The following is a 17157-nucleotide window of genomic DNA, read 5'->3' as shown; positions in this document are numbered from 1 at the left end:
TCTTTTTCTAGTTTTCTTTGCCAACCCCATAAAACCATTTGCCAAATTTTAAAAGAGCTAATAGTTGGTTAAAACATTATGATTAGGTAATGATGTATTGTTATTTATGTTTGTATCTCTGTGTGTGTGTGTGTGTGTGTGTGTGTGTGTGTGTGTGTGTGTGTGTGTGTGTGTGTGTGTGTGTGTGAGTGTGTGTGTGTGTGTGTGTGTGTGTGTGTGTATGTGTGTGTGTGTGTGTGTGTATCTAATGACCTACTTTGCGTGTATATCTATTAACTTACTTTACATTGTGGGTTTGGCTGCTGGGTTCTAGTATAGTTGTGGTTTACCGCTATTGTGTGTGAGGTCATGCAATTGTGGTTCTCTGTGAGGAACAATGTTTTGAAATTAGACGGCACACTGTTGTAATAGTGGCTGCTCAGTGGATTTAAAGGCGCAATCATATGAAGTGTGTGTGCATAGATGACAGCAGTGTGTATTATGAGTTGTTTCACTGTAATGTACTGTATGTTTGATGAGTGGATCCTTTAAGCGATCTATAGCTTTCTGATATTATTAATTTCTTTACTATGCTGACGCAGCTTCCTGTGTTCATGCACACATATATGGGTCTGTGATCACTATATGATTCGAGTATGCTTCTGGCGGTGTGTGATGTAGGGTGTGTGCTTCCTGTGGGTTTTGGGATATGTTTTTTTTCCCATAATTCCTGCAGGTCTCGGGTCACTACTCAGTTCTCACGCAAATTTTTAACATTCCTTCCTGCTGCAGCCTTACCATACACCTTCCTCTGGGTTTGGCTATGGAATCTTTCCACCATACTGCTTCCAGAGGCCGTTTTCTATCTCTCTTCCCCTTTTCTGTTTCCCTTCTTCCCTTTCTCACCCTCCTTCTTCGAATTCTTCACTTTCCCGCTGAGTCAGCTGAGTGGAATTGCTGGGATTACAGGTTGGAATTAATGGTAGTGTGTGCATTAATAAATCACAGATACGAGCCCGACATTTACCACCAGCCGAAACAGGGATATTTGTGTATGTATTTGTTCAAATAATTGTACTTATCTATCATCGCTGCTTGTAGTTTTAGAAGATAAATCTTTTTTTTTTTTTTTTATATTATTTATCCGGAAAGCAGGAGGCCTTTGAATTATTTAATAAAAAATGAAATGTCTTTCTTTCTTGTTCTTCAGTGGCTACAAGGTGTATAGGCCACCAGTCCATTGCATGGCACCACATATAAAATATACAAACATTCATGCCTAGTGTCAATTTAATGTCACTAATCCACCTAATGCCATGTTTTTGGCAGGTTTGATGAAACCAGAGAACATGAGTAAGCCTACATGCACAACCTGTGAAACTAGAGGCAGACATAACCCAAGCTCTGGACCAAATGTTGGTAATTATTATTTCAATGTTGAATAATTCTGGATAGTTTTTGACAAAAAATGGCACAGTTAATAATGAAGACAGACAGACAGACAGACTGATTGACAGACAGACTGATTGACAGACAGACTGAGAGACACTGTAGGCATGTTTCAAAACACAGACACTTTCTGTATAGTTTACTGGCTTAAGAAGGATTGCCATACACACAGATGAAATAAATAAGTGAAATAAACTTTATAATAACAACAAATATAGTAGCAGTCAATGTATATTATCACTTATTTAGCTTTATATCACTTAATATAACTTATATAACTTATCACTTATTTAGTTTTTACTCTTATATATATATATATATATATATATATATATATATATATATATATATATATATATATATATACACACACATACATACGTATATATATATATATATATATATATATATATATATATATATATATATATATATATATATATATATATATATGGTTTGGTATTTGTATGGTATGGTTTGGTATTTGTCTAACATTTCTATTAGCAGCATTCCAGTTGGAATCCAAACAGGAACATTGCTCCTTGTGTCATTTCAAAAGCAAAAGGGATATAGAGAAAAGACTCCATCCCTTTCCTGTCCCACTGCTAAGTCCTGCACTCTGATAGGCTGTTGGATTCTGGAATTTTAGGGTGCCGGGTATTGTCATATTACTCACTGGTCTTCAGTTGTCTTTGGTCATTAGTTCATTTTTGGTGCAGCTTTCTAAGGACTTTCATGGCCTTTTGTCATCATTATTATTATTATTATTATAATTATTACATTCCAGTTTTAGTAGGTTCTTTCAGAAAAAGGCAAGCACTTTTTTAAGGTTACCTACACAGATGTACTCCGCAACGTCTTCTGTGGGAGCATCCAATGTGGTCTTTGGTGCAACCTGAAACACTCTTTTAGATACATACACACCCATGTACACACATGCACGCATTCTTAAATTCATACTAGATTGCAGGCAGGGGGAGAGGGAGAGATCTCAAATGTAGTCTCTCCTTTATTACACTCTTGAGTCTTTTTCAAATCATTACTCAATTTAAATCTTACACACCTCTAAACAATTCCCGAAGATTCATTATTTTATCACAGTCACATTTTCATGAATCTTGTTCGGGGAATCCTGAGTGAAGCCTATGCTGTGTGTAAGAGAGAAAGGTCTTTTGTAGAGTGTTGAGTCGTGTCCCCTGTGCTTTATTGAGGATTGTTAGTTGTCAGTTTTTCTGCATCTTTAGTCTATAGAAAATTACTACAACTAGTCACTGCATCATGTTTGGGCTTGGTTTAGCATGTCTGTGCTAGACTACAGTCAAGGCTCTAGTGGGGAATAGCACATGCTGTGGTATAATTGCTGGTCCAGTTTAGATCCTGTTGACTGGAGAATGCTACAGTAAAACTTAGCTTAATCTTCAAAAGAAAAGCACTCCACATTTAGCCAGTAAACTGTGGTTGGACTTTCCATCCACATCAGGTTCTTTTAGAGTTAACCTGGTCCCATTAGTCATTTTGTTTCCTTAGCAGGTCCTAATTTAAACATGAACATGGTCCCAATTATTGGGATGTAGTCTAGGGTTGTCTTTTGTTGCAAGGCCCTGATTTAAATGTTTTGTCCCTTAGAGGGATCGTGGTTTTTTAGCTTTAGTGCAGCATAAGTTAGCGTGGTCGTGCAGCACGGACTCTTTTGCTCCTCTTGCTGACAGTGGTGAAACGAAATGGCGTGTGGTCTGGCTGCTCTCCTGGAGGAAGGCGCTTCATGAAATGAACGTCTTGCTGGTTTAGAAGAGTCTGTGGGCCACGGCGAGGGCGACCCCTCTTGGTGAAGCCCACATACCAGTCTTTGTAACGTGCTGACATTAATGCTGTGTAGTTGTTCTCAAGCACCATCTCAATAAAGACACAGTCCTCACTGCGATTACTGGCCTTCTGGGAAAATCCGGAAAAACAGCCACACAGAGGCAAGACAAAGCCATTAAAAGAGAGAGGGAGAAAGTAAACACTTGTCAGTTTGCCATGAACTCAGATTGTCCGCACAAAGAATGAAATTTAGCTAACATAGAGATGTGTCACCTTGCCTACAAGTTTGCCCCTGCGGTTCATACACAGGTAGTAGTTGGTCTCCCTCCCCCTGATTCGCACCTGGCTGCCAAATGTGTCTGCCTCCACTACAAGCTGGGCTTGTGAAGGGACAGAAAGACAGGCATACAGACAGATGTTACAAAAGAAACAATACATAGAACAATGGACCTGAACACACAATAACAAGAAAAAAACAGCAGGTGACAATTCATTTTCTTCTGTCTATATTGCTTCGTTTCCTGTAGTAATTTAAAATAGTGATTGAAGTACTTTCTCACTTTTGACTTAATTATTTAGCCTGGATTTCTACTACAGGTTGAAACTATTTTTTACACTGCCATGTTATTGCCCAGACTCAATAAAAATTACAATCTTTATGAAATGTATTTATTTCTCAAAAAGGTTGTAATGAATAATTGAAATTTATTGAAAGAACTTTGGCTTGGGGAATACTCCAGCATTTTTCCACACTATCAAGTTCAACACAATTTCATGTAAAACCATTTTACTATGAATTCACTTCTAATGGACATCAAGGAGCAGTGGAATATTTATGCAGAACACTTTATTTTGTCATTACTTCTACAGGCAAATGTTTTTTTTTCAAACTGAAGTTTTAAACCAGTATAATGCATTGTTTTAGAGAAAGAACTACCTTTTTTTGTGAAATTTCTTGTGGTTATATGCTATGAAGGGTCATGCATAATTGCAATGCTCCAGTGTCTCCAAACTCAATAAGAAAAGCTTCATTAATATTTTTAGCCATATCTGTACAATCCTAAAGGTTTTATTGTTAAGAGTGTACTAAATGATGCTTTTTAATTTGTGTGGCATAGTCACGTATCTTAAAATTTCAGTGACATAGTTTAAAAAAACATAGTTTAAAAAACATACTCTTCAAGTTTTCCTAACTATTTCATCTTGATGGGGATTTCAGCAGATTTACGAGATAGTAATACACCCATTCACACATACATTTTAAATGTTATGGAGAGACTTTAAGTTTATAAACACTAAAGTTTTCCTTTAAGTATTACAAAAATCCTGAGAATGAGTGAGCTTACTATTTCAGGTGAAACATTCACCTATTCTCCTATACATAAACATTAAGTTAATTTCAGATTGGCTATTCAAGATGGTATGAGTTTAGGCAGCAAATTTGATAAGTATCATAAATACCACACAGAAACTGAATAATTACCTTTTAATGATTGCTCTAAGTCTATAATGATTGACTTCCTGTGCTAACATTAACAAGTTAGCAGTAATTGTGGAAAAGAGCAGACATAAATCCACTGTGGAGATTAAATCTCAATACCTTTAAGCAGTGTAAACCCTGTTGTGACTGAAAGTGTGAATGAGCCACATAACAAGATGTGCAATGTATATAATCATAATTAGGAAAACAGCAGTCAAAAATATATTTTGATAGCAGAAAAAAATTAAAAATAAATGATAATAATAACATTTTATAATAATAACGATTACTATGGATATGTTGTTATGGTGTTACTGGAGTACTGACAATACCCATGAAAGTTCAGAAAATTATACTCTGATCAAAATCATAGCTGATGTTCACAATCTATATTATAATATTGTTTAGCCACAAGGTACCTCATAACCGTCTTAAATCACATTTTGTCCTGTAAACAATATGGCAAGTATTGCTATGTGACAATCTTTTTGTGTCCAAGAGTTTATTTTAGTATTTAGTATTTGGGTTAGTAATTTGCTAAGTACATATCAGGCATATGTTTGTGTGCCTGGGCTGTAGGCTAGGTTTCATAAGGGTTGTGCCTGTTTAAACATAAACCCCTAAATTGAGTTCCTAAATGACCTTTTACCAATGCAGGGGTCAGCACTGATCAATAAGCTTGCTCTTTCCCTCCCTTTTCTCTTCCCCCAATCTTCTCTATTGCTCTCCATCTTTCTATTTTTTCCACATTACTGCCTGGAAGAACTGAAAGGATTTTATGTATGAAAATACGTAAAAAGTCTTAAGCATGGAGGAAACAGATGAAAATGCCTTGTATTTTTAATAAATGATTAGCCATCATTTGTACGGTAAATTCACCAGGTGGTAAATATCATCTTTCAGCTTCCTCTGCCATTGATTGTGTGGTTTGGCAGTGGATCACACAGCATCCAGAGAGAGTGGGGGAGGATGGATAGAGGGATGGATGGACAGATGGATGGAGAAAGAGGTGAGATGAGAGGTGAAAGTGAAAGAAGGAGAGATGGAGAGGGGGAGGATATGGTCAGCATGTTGTTTAAACCCATTCAAGGAAAAAACCCAGAGGCAAAACGTAGGATCAATGGAGAGATCAATGAGGAGAAGAGCTGCTAACACACTAACACCCAGCGCTGACTTTGCTGTATCCATCTCTCACTCCCTCTTGCTCTCTCTTTCATTCTTTCCACCCCCTCCCCTTCATGAATCACAGTGTCAGCAGTCGCTGAGGTGTTTGTTTTCCACACACAAGTTCCTCACTACCTTTTTCCTCAGTTTTTGTGAGTAACAGAATAAGCAAGATATTCATCTGCGAATCGATTTGCCAACATCTTGTCTCCAGATACATAGTTTTCCTTGTAAGACATTATTTTTCTGTTCTTTTCTGTACTGTGTGAATGGGTTGAAGAATACAGACAAACTGAGTCAGACAGAATAGGGGGACAGAGTAAATGAGAACCAGAGTAGGGATTAAGTAATTGCGCAATTAATTAACTGTAATGGTTTCAATTTTTTTGTATTTGTATTTATATTTAAAAGATCAATACCAAATTACTATAACTATAGAGCTGTTCCTTAGTGTACAATGTGCAATGAAAAATTATAATATGACTAAATATATCCAGATTTTTCTGAATATCTGTGCTAATCAATATATTTCACTATTGGGTTTAGTTGTATTTTTACATTTTGCTATTATTGTGCAGCCCTAGAGAAAAATTCTAATGATCCAGAGACTCTTTGTGTATGTATGTATGTTGTTACCAAATTTGTCTCCGTCCTCCCCGCGGGCACTGATTCTCCGGCCAAACACTTGTACATGTTTGCAGCTGGTGCGACTGTAGAGCTGGTAGACTCGGGGCTGTCGCCGGCTCATGGGGTCTCGTGCACGAGTCTGATTCTCCACATGCATGCTGAAGTTCACGCCATCAACTCCGAACACCTGCAGGCAGAGGAACATACATGCAGGTGTCTTATCTCTCCTCTGCCCTGATATCTCACTTTTCTCACAAAGGTAGATTCTTAGACATATGATAAAACCTCTCAGAGCAGCAGTTCTTAGCTTCCAACCTGAAGATTCACTTTCTTAAACAGTTAGCAAAAATCTTCCCATACTAAAAAAAAATGATCCAAAATCATTTCAAATTATATTGACAGACTACTAGATATGGTGCACTATTAGAAGTATTAGAAGCCCTGCTCCAGAAGTACCTACGGCCTGAAATTAAGTATTTACCAAGAACAGACATTTTATTACTTTAAGCCATTTTTGTTTCTTAAATCTTAATTCAAAATTTTTTCTTTTTTATTATTATTTCTGGATTCAAGTTTTTCTATATAAAATTTTATAATTATTGTTAATTCAGCTTTTAATAACTCAAATAGGGCACAAAGTTTGCCAAATTTTGTTCATAAAGTAATGCAACCTATGGAGAAATTATAAACGTAATCATGTTTTCTCATTACTGAGTTGCTTAATTTGCTTAAATGAATTCATGCAAACTAGCTTCACACACACACACACACACACACACACACACACAGCTCACACAACTCACCTGTAGAGGATTGCACATCACCAGCATCATCTGGATACACCTGAAAAGAGACAAAAGGCGTCACTGGTGTTTATCATCTCTAATCTGTATTTCCTCCACTTACTGTAGGTCCTAATCCACACACATACATAATTTAGCATTATCTTTTCAGAATCTATAAGTCTGAGCCTTAAACATTCTGATTTATACAGCCATGATGCTCTGAGACTAGATTTGTGGAATACCCCAGACTTCTTCTAGCATGATTCTTAACTTTGATGACGAAGATGGTTTAATTGGGACACACCCTAATGACTCCAACAGTATTTTTTTTGGAAGTTTTTTTTAATTCCTTAACCCTCCTAATCATCCTGCCTTAAGTCCATTTGCCTAGATCTTGAAGTTATAAACAATAAGATCACAGCTCTTTCTCTACCTCCCAGTGAGCTGGATGCTGAATCTGTCAAAATGTTAAATGCCTGATAATCTCCTTATTCATCTCTGCAGCCCAGGAGGTATGTGGGAGGGAAGGGAGTGTGCCCTGATTTTGGATGGAGCCCTGTTCTATTTTCCTTTCTCTCTCTGCCATCTTTAATCTTCTCACTTTGGGAGAGAAAAAAGTTGACATTTGAGGCATTGCTCACAATTGTATGGAAACTTGGACAATATTTTGTGCGAGAACCCTTTGTGTTGAGAGCAAACAGGGTAGTTCATAGCAAGGGTGAAGCAAGCTCTTGCCAGGAGCCCTTAAGCCTGGTGTTGCAGAGCTCAAACAGTTGCTTTCAGGTTCTCTTTAGGGTGCATGAGCTGAACAACTTTGTGTGAAACATCAGAAATTGTGACAACAGCTCTAAAGCAACTCTTGGCTTGTGTTCAATGGTTGTCTAAAACAGATGTCGGAGGCATAGTTGAAAGCATATTTGAAGCGCAACAAGAGAAGTAGCATAGATGGTATTTGTTGTAAAAATCCCATATAAACATCAGAAATGTAGTTCAATAAATTGCTTAGAGGTGTAGTCATTAAATTAAAAGAAAAAATGGGCTTAAGACAGGAGTTCTGAAACGTAAATTGAAAACATTTAAACTTTATATTGATGCATATTGCACTAAACACTGAACATTAGAATATGCAATGCCTTTCAGTATAGGACAGTAAGGACAAATTATAAAGCATTAATATGTCACAACTTTGTGGCCTGGATTACCCTTTCCCAAATTTACAGCAGTTTATGGAATATGCTAATAAAGAATTGTATCCAAACTCCCATAAAAATAGCCAGAGTGTTTAAAGAACATTGAACAATTAGTATTAAAAAAGTATTTATGTAATTACAATTCACAAACAATGAATCCCCTACCCAAAACATAGTCTTAAATAACATTTGAATGCTAAAGAAATTATAAATGGCAACTTGTCTAGATTTATTATACAGGTCCCTGAAATTAAAAGTAATCTTTATAAGGTAGAGCAGGCATCATGCAACTTTCCTGTATTTGATATATATACCTACCTTAAATCATAGTTGCTGTACGTGTTTCGAGAGCAGGTCTAATCAACTTGTCAGAGGTAATAAAGTCTGAGTCGATAAATTTGTTTTAAACGACAAGTCACTGATCAGCGTTGCCTGTACCACCTGTGTTTTTTTTATTCTTCAACTCTTTCTTTGTTATAATATTAATTAATTATAACAGTCCCAGAATTGTTTCCTTAGTGTACTATTCACTAGTACTGCTTCACTTTGTCTGTGTTTTTGATGATCATGATGTATATTTGTAAACAGTTTACTTGTGGTACATGTGGATTCTTAATAGTATGTCTATAGCATCAATATATGCTAATTGAATTTTCTAGAAGCCGTTAGTACCATGCAGCATGCAGTACTTAAATATGACCTCTGCTATTTTTTTTCATTGTTTGAGATTATGAGATTATTTCTTATTGTTATGAGATTATGACTTTATTATAGTACTGGTCTATTTGGCATTCATTTTTTTTATATATTGATCCTTAGAATATTAAAGTGACTGAGCTTCTGATCATTAGAAAAACCAATTATTCTAAGCATAAGCGTCCTCTATCTTAGTCTTTAGTGTCCTAATGCCACCTCTTCTTCAGACAAAAAACACTTTTGCACACAAACAGAGGAATCTGACCAAAGTCAAAGCAAATCCTCAAAATAGAAGCATCATAACTATGCAATTATTGTAATCATCCTAAATTTACCTTGAAATACGTCTGAAAGCTTATACAGAGTAATCCGTGTGGTTTTAGCACAAAGTAAAATAGGAATAATATGATTCTAGGTCTATTGTCAAGGCTTGTTAGGCAAGGGAAGGGTGTGTTGTGTGCTCTAATAAAGTGTATCAGAGTATAGGTGCCAAAGATGTGTGTGCTGAGGCTCCAGGGATGTGTTATGTATGCTGTTAGTGTGAGTGTGCACATGTATTCCATAATGCTATGTACTATGTGAGAACACTCTAGAGATGGGGTGTGCTTGTTTAAGCGCCCCCTACAAGAGGAAAACCTAAGGGTGAACATATAAACCTACTGCCCTGCGCCTGGCAACTAACTCCATATAAACAAGCCCTAAGAACATTTCTACTTTCCCTCCCTTTTCCTCTTTCCTTTCCCCACTGTCATGTACTTATTTGTCTTTGGCAGACCCTTTTTTCCTTTTTTTTATCTTTCTCGACACACAGCAGATCAACAGTTGAACACAAAAAAATCAAGTTTTCTCTCTTCCCCACTTTCATTGTGTATCTGTTTTTATGTAAATGATTTTGCTCCTTCAAGGTGATTTGGGATTGTGTTTTCTAAGAATTTAATTCTAATTATTTAAGAAATAATTAATTATTTGCTTAATTGTTTAGATCATCAATTGTTTGTAATTTTTTGATGAATCAATAACTGATGTTCAGTATGTGAAGCTCAAATGATGTTGGCCTCCAAAAAATAAAAGCATTAAAAAGTTTTTTCGAGCTGTGGCATAGGGACTAATGCTGCTTTCAACTTTCTACTTGGAAATGGGATGTTGGAACAATGTTGTTGTTGACATCAGTGCTTTTAAAGTGTGAAAAAAGCATAAATGCTTCCATTTCTGTCTTTTTTTAGAAAAGATTTTGCAAGATAAGAGTTTTGAGTTATGATTTATAGATTTAATTAAGGGAACACTAAATTCAGTTATTAATTTAACAAATAAAAAGAATATACTAGTATATACAATATAACTGATTTAAAATCAGGTGCTAGGCTTGAGATTTTAAATATATGTCCCAGAATTACCCAGTAGGAAAGTAAGTTAGATTAAAAAAAATTGTAAGTTCAAAGACAGCATGAAAATTCATTCTAGTCCCTTCAGTGGAAATAGCCTAAAAACAAGGCAGGAAACAAGCTAACACGTCTGTTGATAATTTTTTATTCTTACAAATGAACCCAGACCTCTTAAACTTCTAGCATGTGCCACATTATAGCACAATACAGCAGCAAATAGGTAGTCTCATGTTTTCTTTTTATTTCAATTGCTGATGTGACATAAATATTTATTCTGAATTTGGTTACTCTTTGTGGCACAAATAAGACAATCACTGCGTTTTTACCTGTCAGTACAGTGGAACCAGCGTCAGTTATGCTTTCCATCAAGTTCAATGAAAAATCCTTTACTTATATCTTTTTACATAAAAGCAAATACTGAGTAAAAGTTAAATCAGACCTTAAAGTCTTTCCAGTGTTGCTACAATTGCTAGACTAGTGTCATAAGAGAAATGATGTCACCACTATACAATTTACAGAAAACTCCTCCCACATGCCTGTTTAGGGTTATGCAATGAAAAGTGAAAAGAGATAAGTCCTGATTTGGATTAATAACTATACTATGTCTTACCATACTGTTGGGTCTATATGCATTATTTGAGTAAGCATCCCTGTAGTTTTAGCAGTACTGCATTAGTGGAACTCCAATCTTTTTCTCACACTTATATCCAAGGCATTCAGTCACTGATTACTAACGTAATAGGTCACCAAGCAGTTAACACTGGGATTTTTAGTCAATTACACTCTCTCTAAAGGCATAATCCCTTTGAATTGTGGCCGAGTTGTGGCTTCACAGCATTATTAATTATTTTAGCAAATGCGATAAGCTTATGATTTATTTGAAATATTCGACTGAACCTGGTTCCTTGTTTACATCCTGAGACCTTACACTTCATTATTACATCACGTCCATTCAGTCGGAGGAGAGAATGTGGAGGCGTCCCAAAAAACGAGCATAATGTAAGAGATAGGAAAAGATCTAAACGAGCGTTTCTCATCTTGACATTTTTAAATCCCCATTTCTTGTTTTTCCTCTCACATTTCCCTGTCTGGTTTTAGGAGAATGGGAAGACTCCCCCACACTGTCCCAGCCATGAAGAGATATGAGAGCGAGAAACAGAACAAGGGAAAATAAAGACGGAGAAACAGTGTCGGCAGCTGGCAGCTGCAGCAAAGCAGAAACACAGATGCTGAACACACACTTAGACTCCCATACATATAACTGTAATTAGGAACATACACACATAAGTCACTTCTTCTCACATCAAATATTTCTCTACACACATATACATCGACCTTTTATACACTCTCAGCACATCAAAAAACAATTTGCCCATATTCCAATATACTGATTCATGGTAATTAATCTGTAATCTAAAAGAAAAAGGTGTTCACATGTTACATTTGATGCATCTCAGCCTAGCCATGCAGCACACACACACACACACACACACACACACACACACACACACACACACACACACTATACAAAAAAGCCACTTTAATTGAATATCCACAGTATCATTTTAACATTTAGTCTCTGTAACAGCTGTGCTATTTTTACTACTCTGCAATTTTTTTAAATAGTCCATTATTCAATTGAATCTTAAATAGTTCCATCTGACCAAGAGGACAATCCCATTTAATCTAAAAGGCAGTTGGAACAACAACAAAACAATGTTTAACTACTTTTACCTTTTTGTCTATGAAAAAAAGCTTTTCTTCTTTTATTTGTTATGATGAAAAGAATCCCTTACAACTTCAACTAATTCTGCCAATGTTTTATCTTGGAGAATGTCAAGGTTTATCCAATTCAATGTTAACTTCATTGCTAACATTATTTGCTTTCTTTCACTCTCTCTCAACAAAACCAACCTAAATCTAAAATGTAGACCAATAAAAACCATAATTGTTTTGGTACTGCAACTATCAAAATTTAATCAAGAATTATCACATTCCAAACTCCTCCAACGCTGCATACCCCACCCCTCTGGCACACAGATATTGCATGTACTGCATTTGCATATTATAACATAATGGTACAACACAATAACACCATCTTGAAAAGGTTCATTTCAACACAGGTTTCCCAATTAGATTTAGATTTATTTATTTATTTTTTTACGAAAGAGTTACAATTATTTTTCTATTTTTCAATATAGTCAAACCACTGATCTGACGGCTCTAATTACATTGCCAGTTCTGCTTAATTTCCCAGAATTTAGTAATTCATGAAAGAAATTCTAGAAATTTTAGGCTGACTCTTAGGACTTCCATCCCTGAAATAGATTCAGACAGAAAGAGAAACAGAGGAAGTTATTTGGATGTAGAGCCTCATTAGTAAGAGGAAGTCAAAACTAGGGAGCATGAAAGAGGGAGACAGATGTCTCAGATTTTTGAATGGCACTGCTGGAAAATCATCTGAATGACATGAGTTTGTCTCCTCATCTCTTTCCATAACTGATTCATACTGTCCTCATACTGTCCCATACTGGCACAATATGTGTTTGCATTCTGTCTGGGGGAATACCTTCATTGCCCATGCATAACTGCATACTATCAATGGGGTTGAACAGCACTGGCTTTATGTCTCTGTATATCTTACTGGCTCTCATCCTTTAATGCAGGGTGGTCGTCTCTGTATTTCTCACTGACTGTCTTCTCTAACAAAATGGTCTAGAACGAACACCTTGGGTCATATAAGATGTGCTTGGCAGCTTTATATCCGAACAGACTGGTTCAACATGTGTGCATACTGGGAATGCACCAGCTTGGGGTCATTGCCGATGGAGTGAGCAGTGGTATGCACTGGCAGGCTGACTGTGTGTCTGTGGTTTTTGTGCACCTGTGTGTGCTGACTGTGCACCTGTATGTACAGACTACATGAGTAGTGAAGTGTGTCAGCCAGGTGCTTGAAGTCATTGCCTACATCTGCTGACCAGGTCTACGTTTGAGAGGAGAAACAGAATGGTTTCGGGTACTAATCTCACACCTGTGCATACAGGTCATGACCCTATGCCCTGTATGCATTGTACTATTACAGTGAGCCATTCTGTTTGGTTAACTACTGCTTCCCGGTGGCACATATTAAAAGCACAGTCGTTTGATTAATAAGTCCATGACTAAGCACACAAACAAAAGCTAAATTTAAAAGCTGGCTCTTTGAAACCATAAAATCTAAGAACTATTCTATGCACAATTATTTTTCTGTTAATTGGCCTCATTTATCAAGCTGAAAATAAAGAAATGTATTTGTAAAATTATTTGCAGGAGCATTCACGTTTACAGTGGCAATAGTATGCACTGGCAATATCACATTGAAAGACTGATATATTAAATTGCATAATTGGCAATTCTGGGGCATAATTAAATGAAATTAAGCTGTCTCATTAATGTGTGGAAATTTTCTTTGGTTTGGCCTATGAACACATTTAACACAAAAACATTTAAACACAATAGAGGTACCCATTGTCTTCTCCCCAGATGTATTTGCCAATCTTTAAACACCATACAATATATTTAATGCAAGAAAAGAGAGCAATACTGTGACTGGCCAGTGGCCTCATGTCGCTGTGTATAGAATGGCTTCATCTGCAATCTCTAAAATGTATATTTCATATCTGTGCAATTTGTACATATGTTTCTAAATATTTTAATATATGTTGCAATGTCTTTAGGTTCCCAGTATCTCTTTGTATCTCAGTAATCCTCAGTTCCAGATTGGCTCACAGTTTAAATAGAAGCATTGTTGAACTGGAAATCTGTGCAGTTTTTACGGTGCGTAGTCAATGTGCATTTCACTGTATGATTACTGGCTGCTGTTCATGGGGTGTTATTGATATTATGGGCATTCATGCATGCTATCTCCATATTTATGCATCCTGCTTGCAGACATATGAGCACCGGCTGCCTGCTGTGATGTATGCATGCTTCATCTACCTGCCAGCGCTGGCAGAGCAGGTGAAAATGGCTCAAAGCTCGGTAAGAATTCTCAGCTGTTCAAACAACACTGTTACGCTGAGAGAGGGAGAAAGCTCAAAAAGAAGAGAAAATGAGAAGAGGAAAAAAACCTTTAGCTGCAACTTCGGATTCCCCCTATTCCTCCAAAACCACATCAACCCAGAGAGAGTAAGGGAGGGGGAAAGAGGAGAGAAAGAAGCTGGGAGCTCTTACTTTAAAGCACTGTGTGGTCATGAGCCAAGACAAGCAAGGCAGTGTGACATCATCAGACCTGAGATAGGATTTGTCCTAAAGGTGTTTGTGTGTGGAAGTGGAGCCCCATCCCAAATCGCCCCCTGACTTTTTTCCCCGTGCGCCTTTCAAGCAGAGTTCATTGTCTCACAAAAGGTTTGACTGACTGTCTCAGCTTAAGCGGTATGGCAGGAACACAAACCAGCTAATCAGCTTGCAATGTAGTGTTACTGCCACATTACACAGTGCACCTTTCACATCTGCGAGGCAGGCTGAGGCCAAGGGCCCGGAGGAAGCAGTTGGTTCTGGACTGCACACAAGAGACTTGAGGGTGATGAAATACAAGAGTTCAATTGAAATAGATGGATCCTATTGCACCTCTCTCAGTCTGAACAGAATTGAGTACTGCACATGTGGTAAAGTTTAGTGGTTAGGGTTTAGATGAGAAACACAAACACTTCATAATGACATTTGTAGACTATGTGCTCTAAAAAAATGCATATGTGCATAATCACAAAAATCACTTCTACACCTGATCCTGATACTTCACGAGGCTTCATCTTTCTTCAGTGGTGAATGTAGCAGTTAAATAGAGTCACTTTTAAAATATGAAATCTGAACATTATATAAGTTAATCTCTATTGAATGTTTTTTTTTCTAACTTCCCCCAAAAAGGCATTTTCCAATCATAGGAATGAATTTCTTTTTAAATGCTCAGCTAATGCAGTAAAAATTGTTGCAATTTCTAGAAGCTGTCTTTATCTACAATGTGTTTAGTCAACCAGGGGATGTGTGGTACTCAAACAAATTCTTGATTTTTTTGTACTCATACAGTAGATATGAGGATAATTTCCATGACAATTAGTAATACTATTAGATAGATTGATAGTTTCAGTTTTAAAACAGAAAGACAGAGGGATAGAGGTCAACCTGTGTGCAGGTTGACAAAAGAACAATGACAAGCATCTCAAGGTGACTGTCATGTAAAAGCTAGGAGAGGGCAAGTTAGGAAAAGAAAAAAAAAGATGTTGTGGTCACACTTTAGGAGAGCACTGCAAAAAAAAATCTGGACTTTGTTTTCTTTGGATGAGGCACTCTTACCTGAGACCATGTCTGATTGACATCCGTGACCATGGCAACTCAGAGGGGGTGATGTCATTCTGGGCATTTTGTGATTATGTATGCAAGACTCACAATTAGTCATGGGAAGTGAAGCGTGCAGCAAATGCATAATTCCACAGAGCTGCTGTTTTTAAACGAGTAAATCTTTTACGCATTACAGTTTACAGGAAACGGCTTGCATTAACACGCATGTGCAGGAGTTCAGCATTAGGTAATTAATGACTTACAAGACAGCCAGGGTAGAGAAGAAGGACCGCATTGCTCCCTGCGTCCGGCCGAATCGCTCAGTGCGTCTTGGAAAGCAAATGAACGCTGGGTCGCCTTCGATCTCGCCAAAGTTCTCCTTTCTATCCCGCCCGTGTAATCCCACCGGAGAGGTCACAAGGTCAGCGGACGCTCCCGCCGGAACCGGGCGGCGCGCATAGCTTCCCCCTTTTGAAGGAGGTGTGTGTGTGTGTGTGTGTGTGTGTGTCAGTGAGGAGTGCGCAGCGAGCGTGCCACCGGGAGCGGCTGTAACGGCGGCTGTTGCTTGCGCGCCTGGTAACGGCTCGGGGGCGGGGCAGAGCTGACGGGAGGAGGAGAGCAGAAGTGGGGGGTTAGGCCATAACAGCTGGTATTCTCCACGGGTTACGGGGGAACAGGTAAAGCCAAGTTTACCGGTCGTCCTCGTTCTACGTCCGAGGATTAGCCGAGAGGAAAGTGCGCAAAATCAAACTCTTTTCTGCACCTAGGATTTCCAAATCCTTGTACAATTCTCACACTGGCTTCCTTAAAGTGTTCGTCGAAGGTCTTAAGGTCTTTTTTAAAATTGAGAGAGTCCGGATGAAACATGACACGTGAGTTCCGTGGATTGGCATCGAAAAGTGTATGGAGGAACGGGAAAGCGGACTGACTGGCCGGTGCGATGGAGATGTGCGCGCGTCGCGGGGCACTTCAAGCGCCGCCAGTCGGCCTCGGTCATGGCTGCGAGGGGTCCACGTTCCCTAGTCCGGTCCAGCTCAGATGATGGATAGAGTGGAGATGAAGGAGAGAGACGCGCCTGGCAGATCCAGCCGGCCACGAGAACTCAACTCAGCGGCTCTGCACCTGATTTTTCGGAGCTCGCCGCTTACCTCGCTGATCGTCTGTGGGTCTCCTAAAAAAAGCACTCTGATCAAAAATGCAGTGCAATGACATCATCTAAAATGTTTGCACAAGAGGATAGCATAGGATCCAAGCTTTTTAATTATTCATCTTTAAACAGAGAAAGT

General features: G+C 37.9%; 1 protein-coding gene across 1 annotated transcript in view; it reads right to left on the bottom strand.

Annotated features, from left to right (window-relative positions):
• Nucleotides 1–2119: 2119 nt before the first annotated feature.
• The window catches only part of fgf18a (fibroblast growth factor 18a), a 15324-nt gene continuing 286 nt past the window's right edge, over nucleotides 2120–17157 (bottom strand). The window contains exons 1-5 of the mRNA XM_083547358.1: nucleotides 16135–17157; nucleotides 7306–7345; nucleotides 6512–6689; nucleotides 3505–3611; nucleotides 2120–3360 (exon numbers count right to left, since the gene is read on the bottom strand). The exon at nucleotides 16135–17157 is cut by the window's right edge and continues 286 nt beyond it. Of these exons, the coding sequence (XP_083403484.1) occupies nucleotides 3091–3360; nucleotides 3505–3611; nucleotides 6512–6689; nucleotides 7306–7345; nucleotides 16135–16166 (627 nt within the window). The 5' untranslated portion in view covers nucleotides 16167–17157 and the 3' untranslated portion in view covers nucleotides 2120–3090. The remainder of the gene's footprint in view (nucleotides 3361–3504; nucleotides 3612–6511; nucleotides 6690–7305; nucleotides 7346–16134) is intronic.

This window comes from Silurus aristotelis (assembly GCF_946808225.1).
Source record: "Silurus aristotelis genome assembly, chromosome: 7".
NCBI classification, from domain to species: Eukaryota; Metazoa; Chordata; class Actinopteri; order Siluriformes; family Siluridae; genus Silurus; species Silurus aristotelis.
Note: the sequence above shows the minus strand (reverse complement) of the source record. Positions and strands in the feature narration are given on the sequence as shown.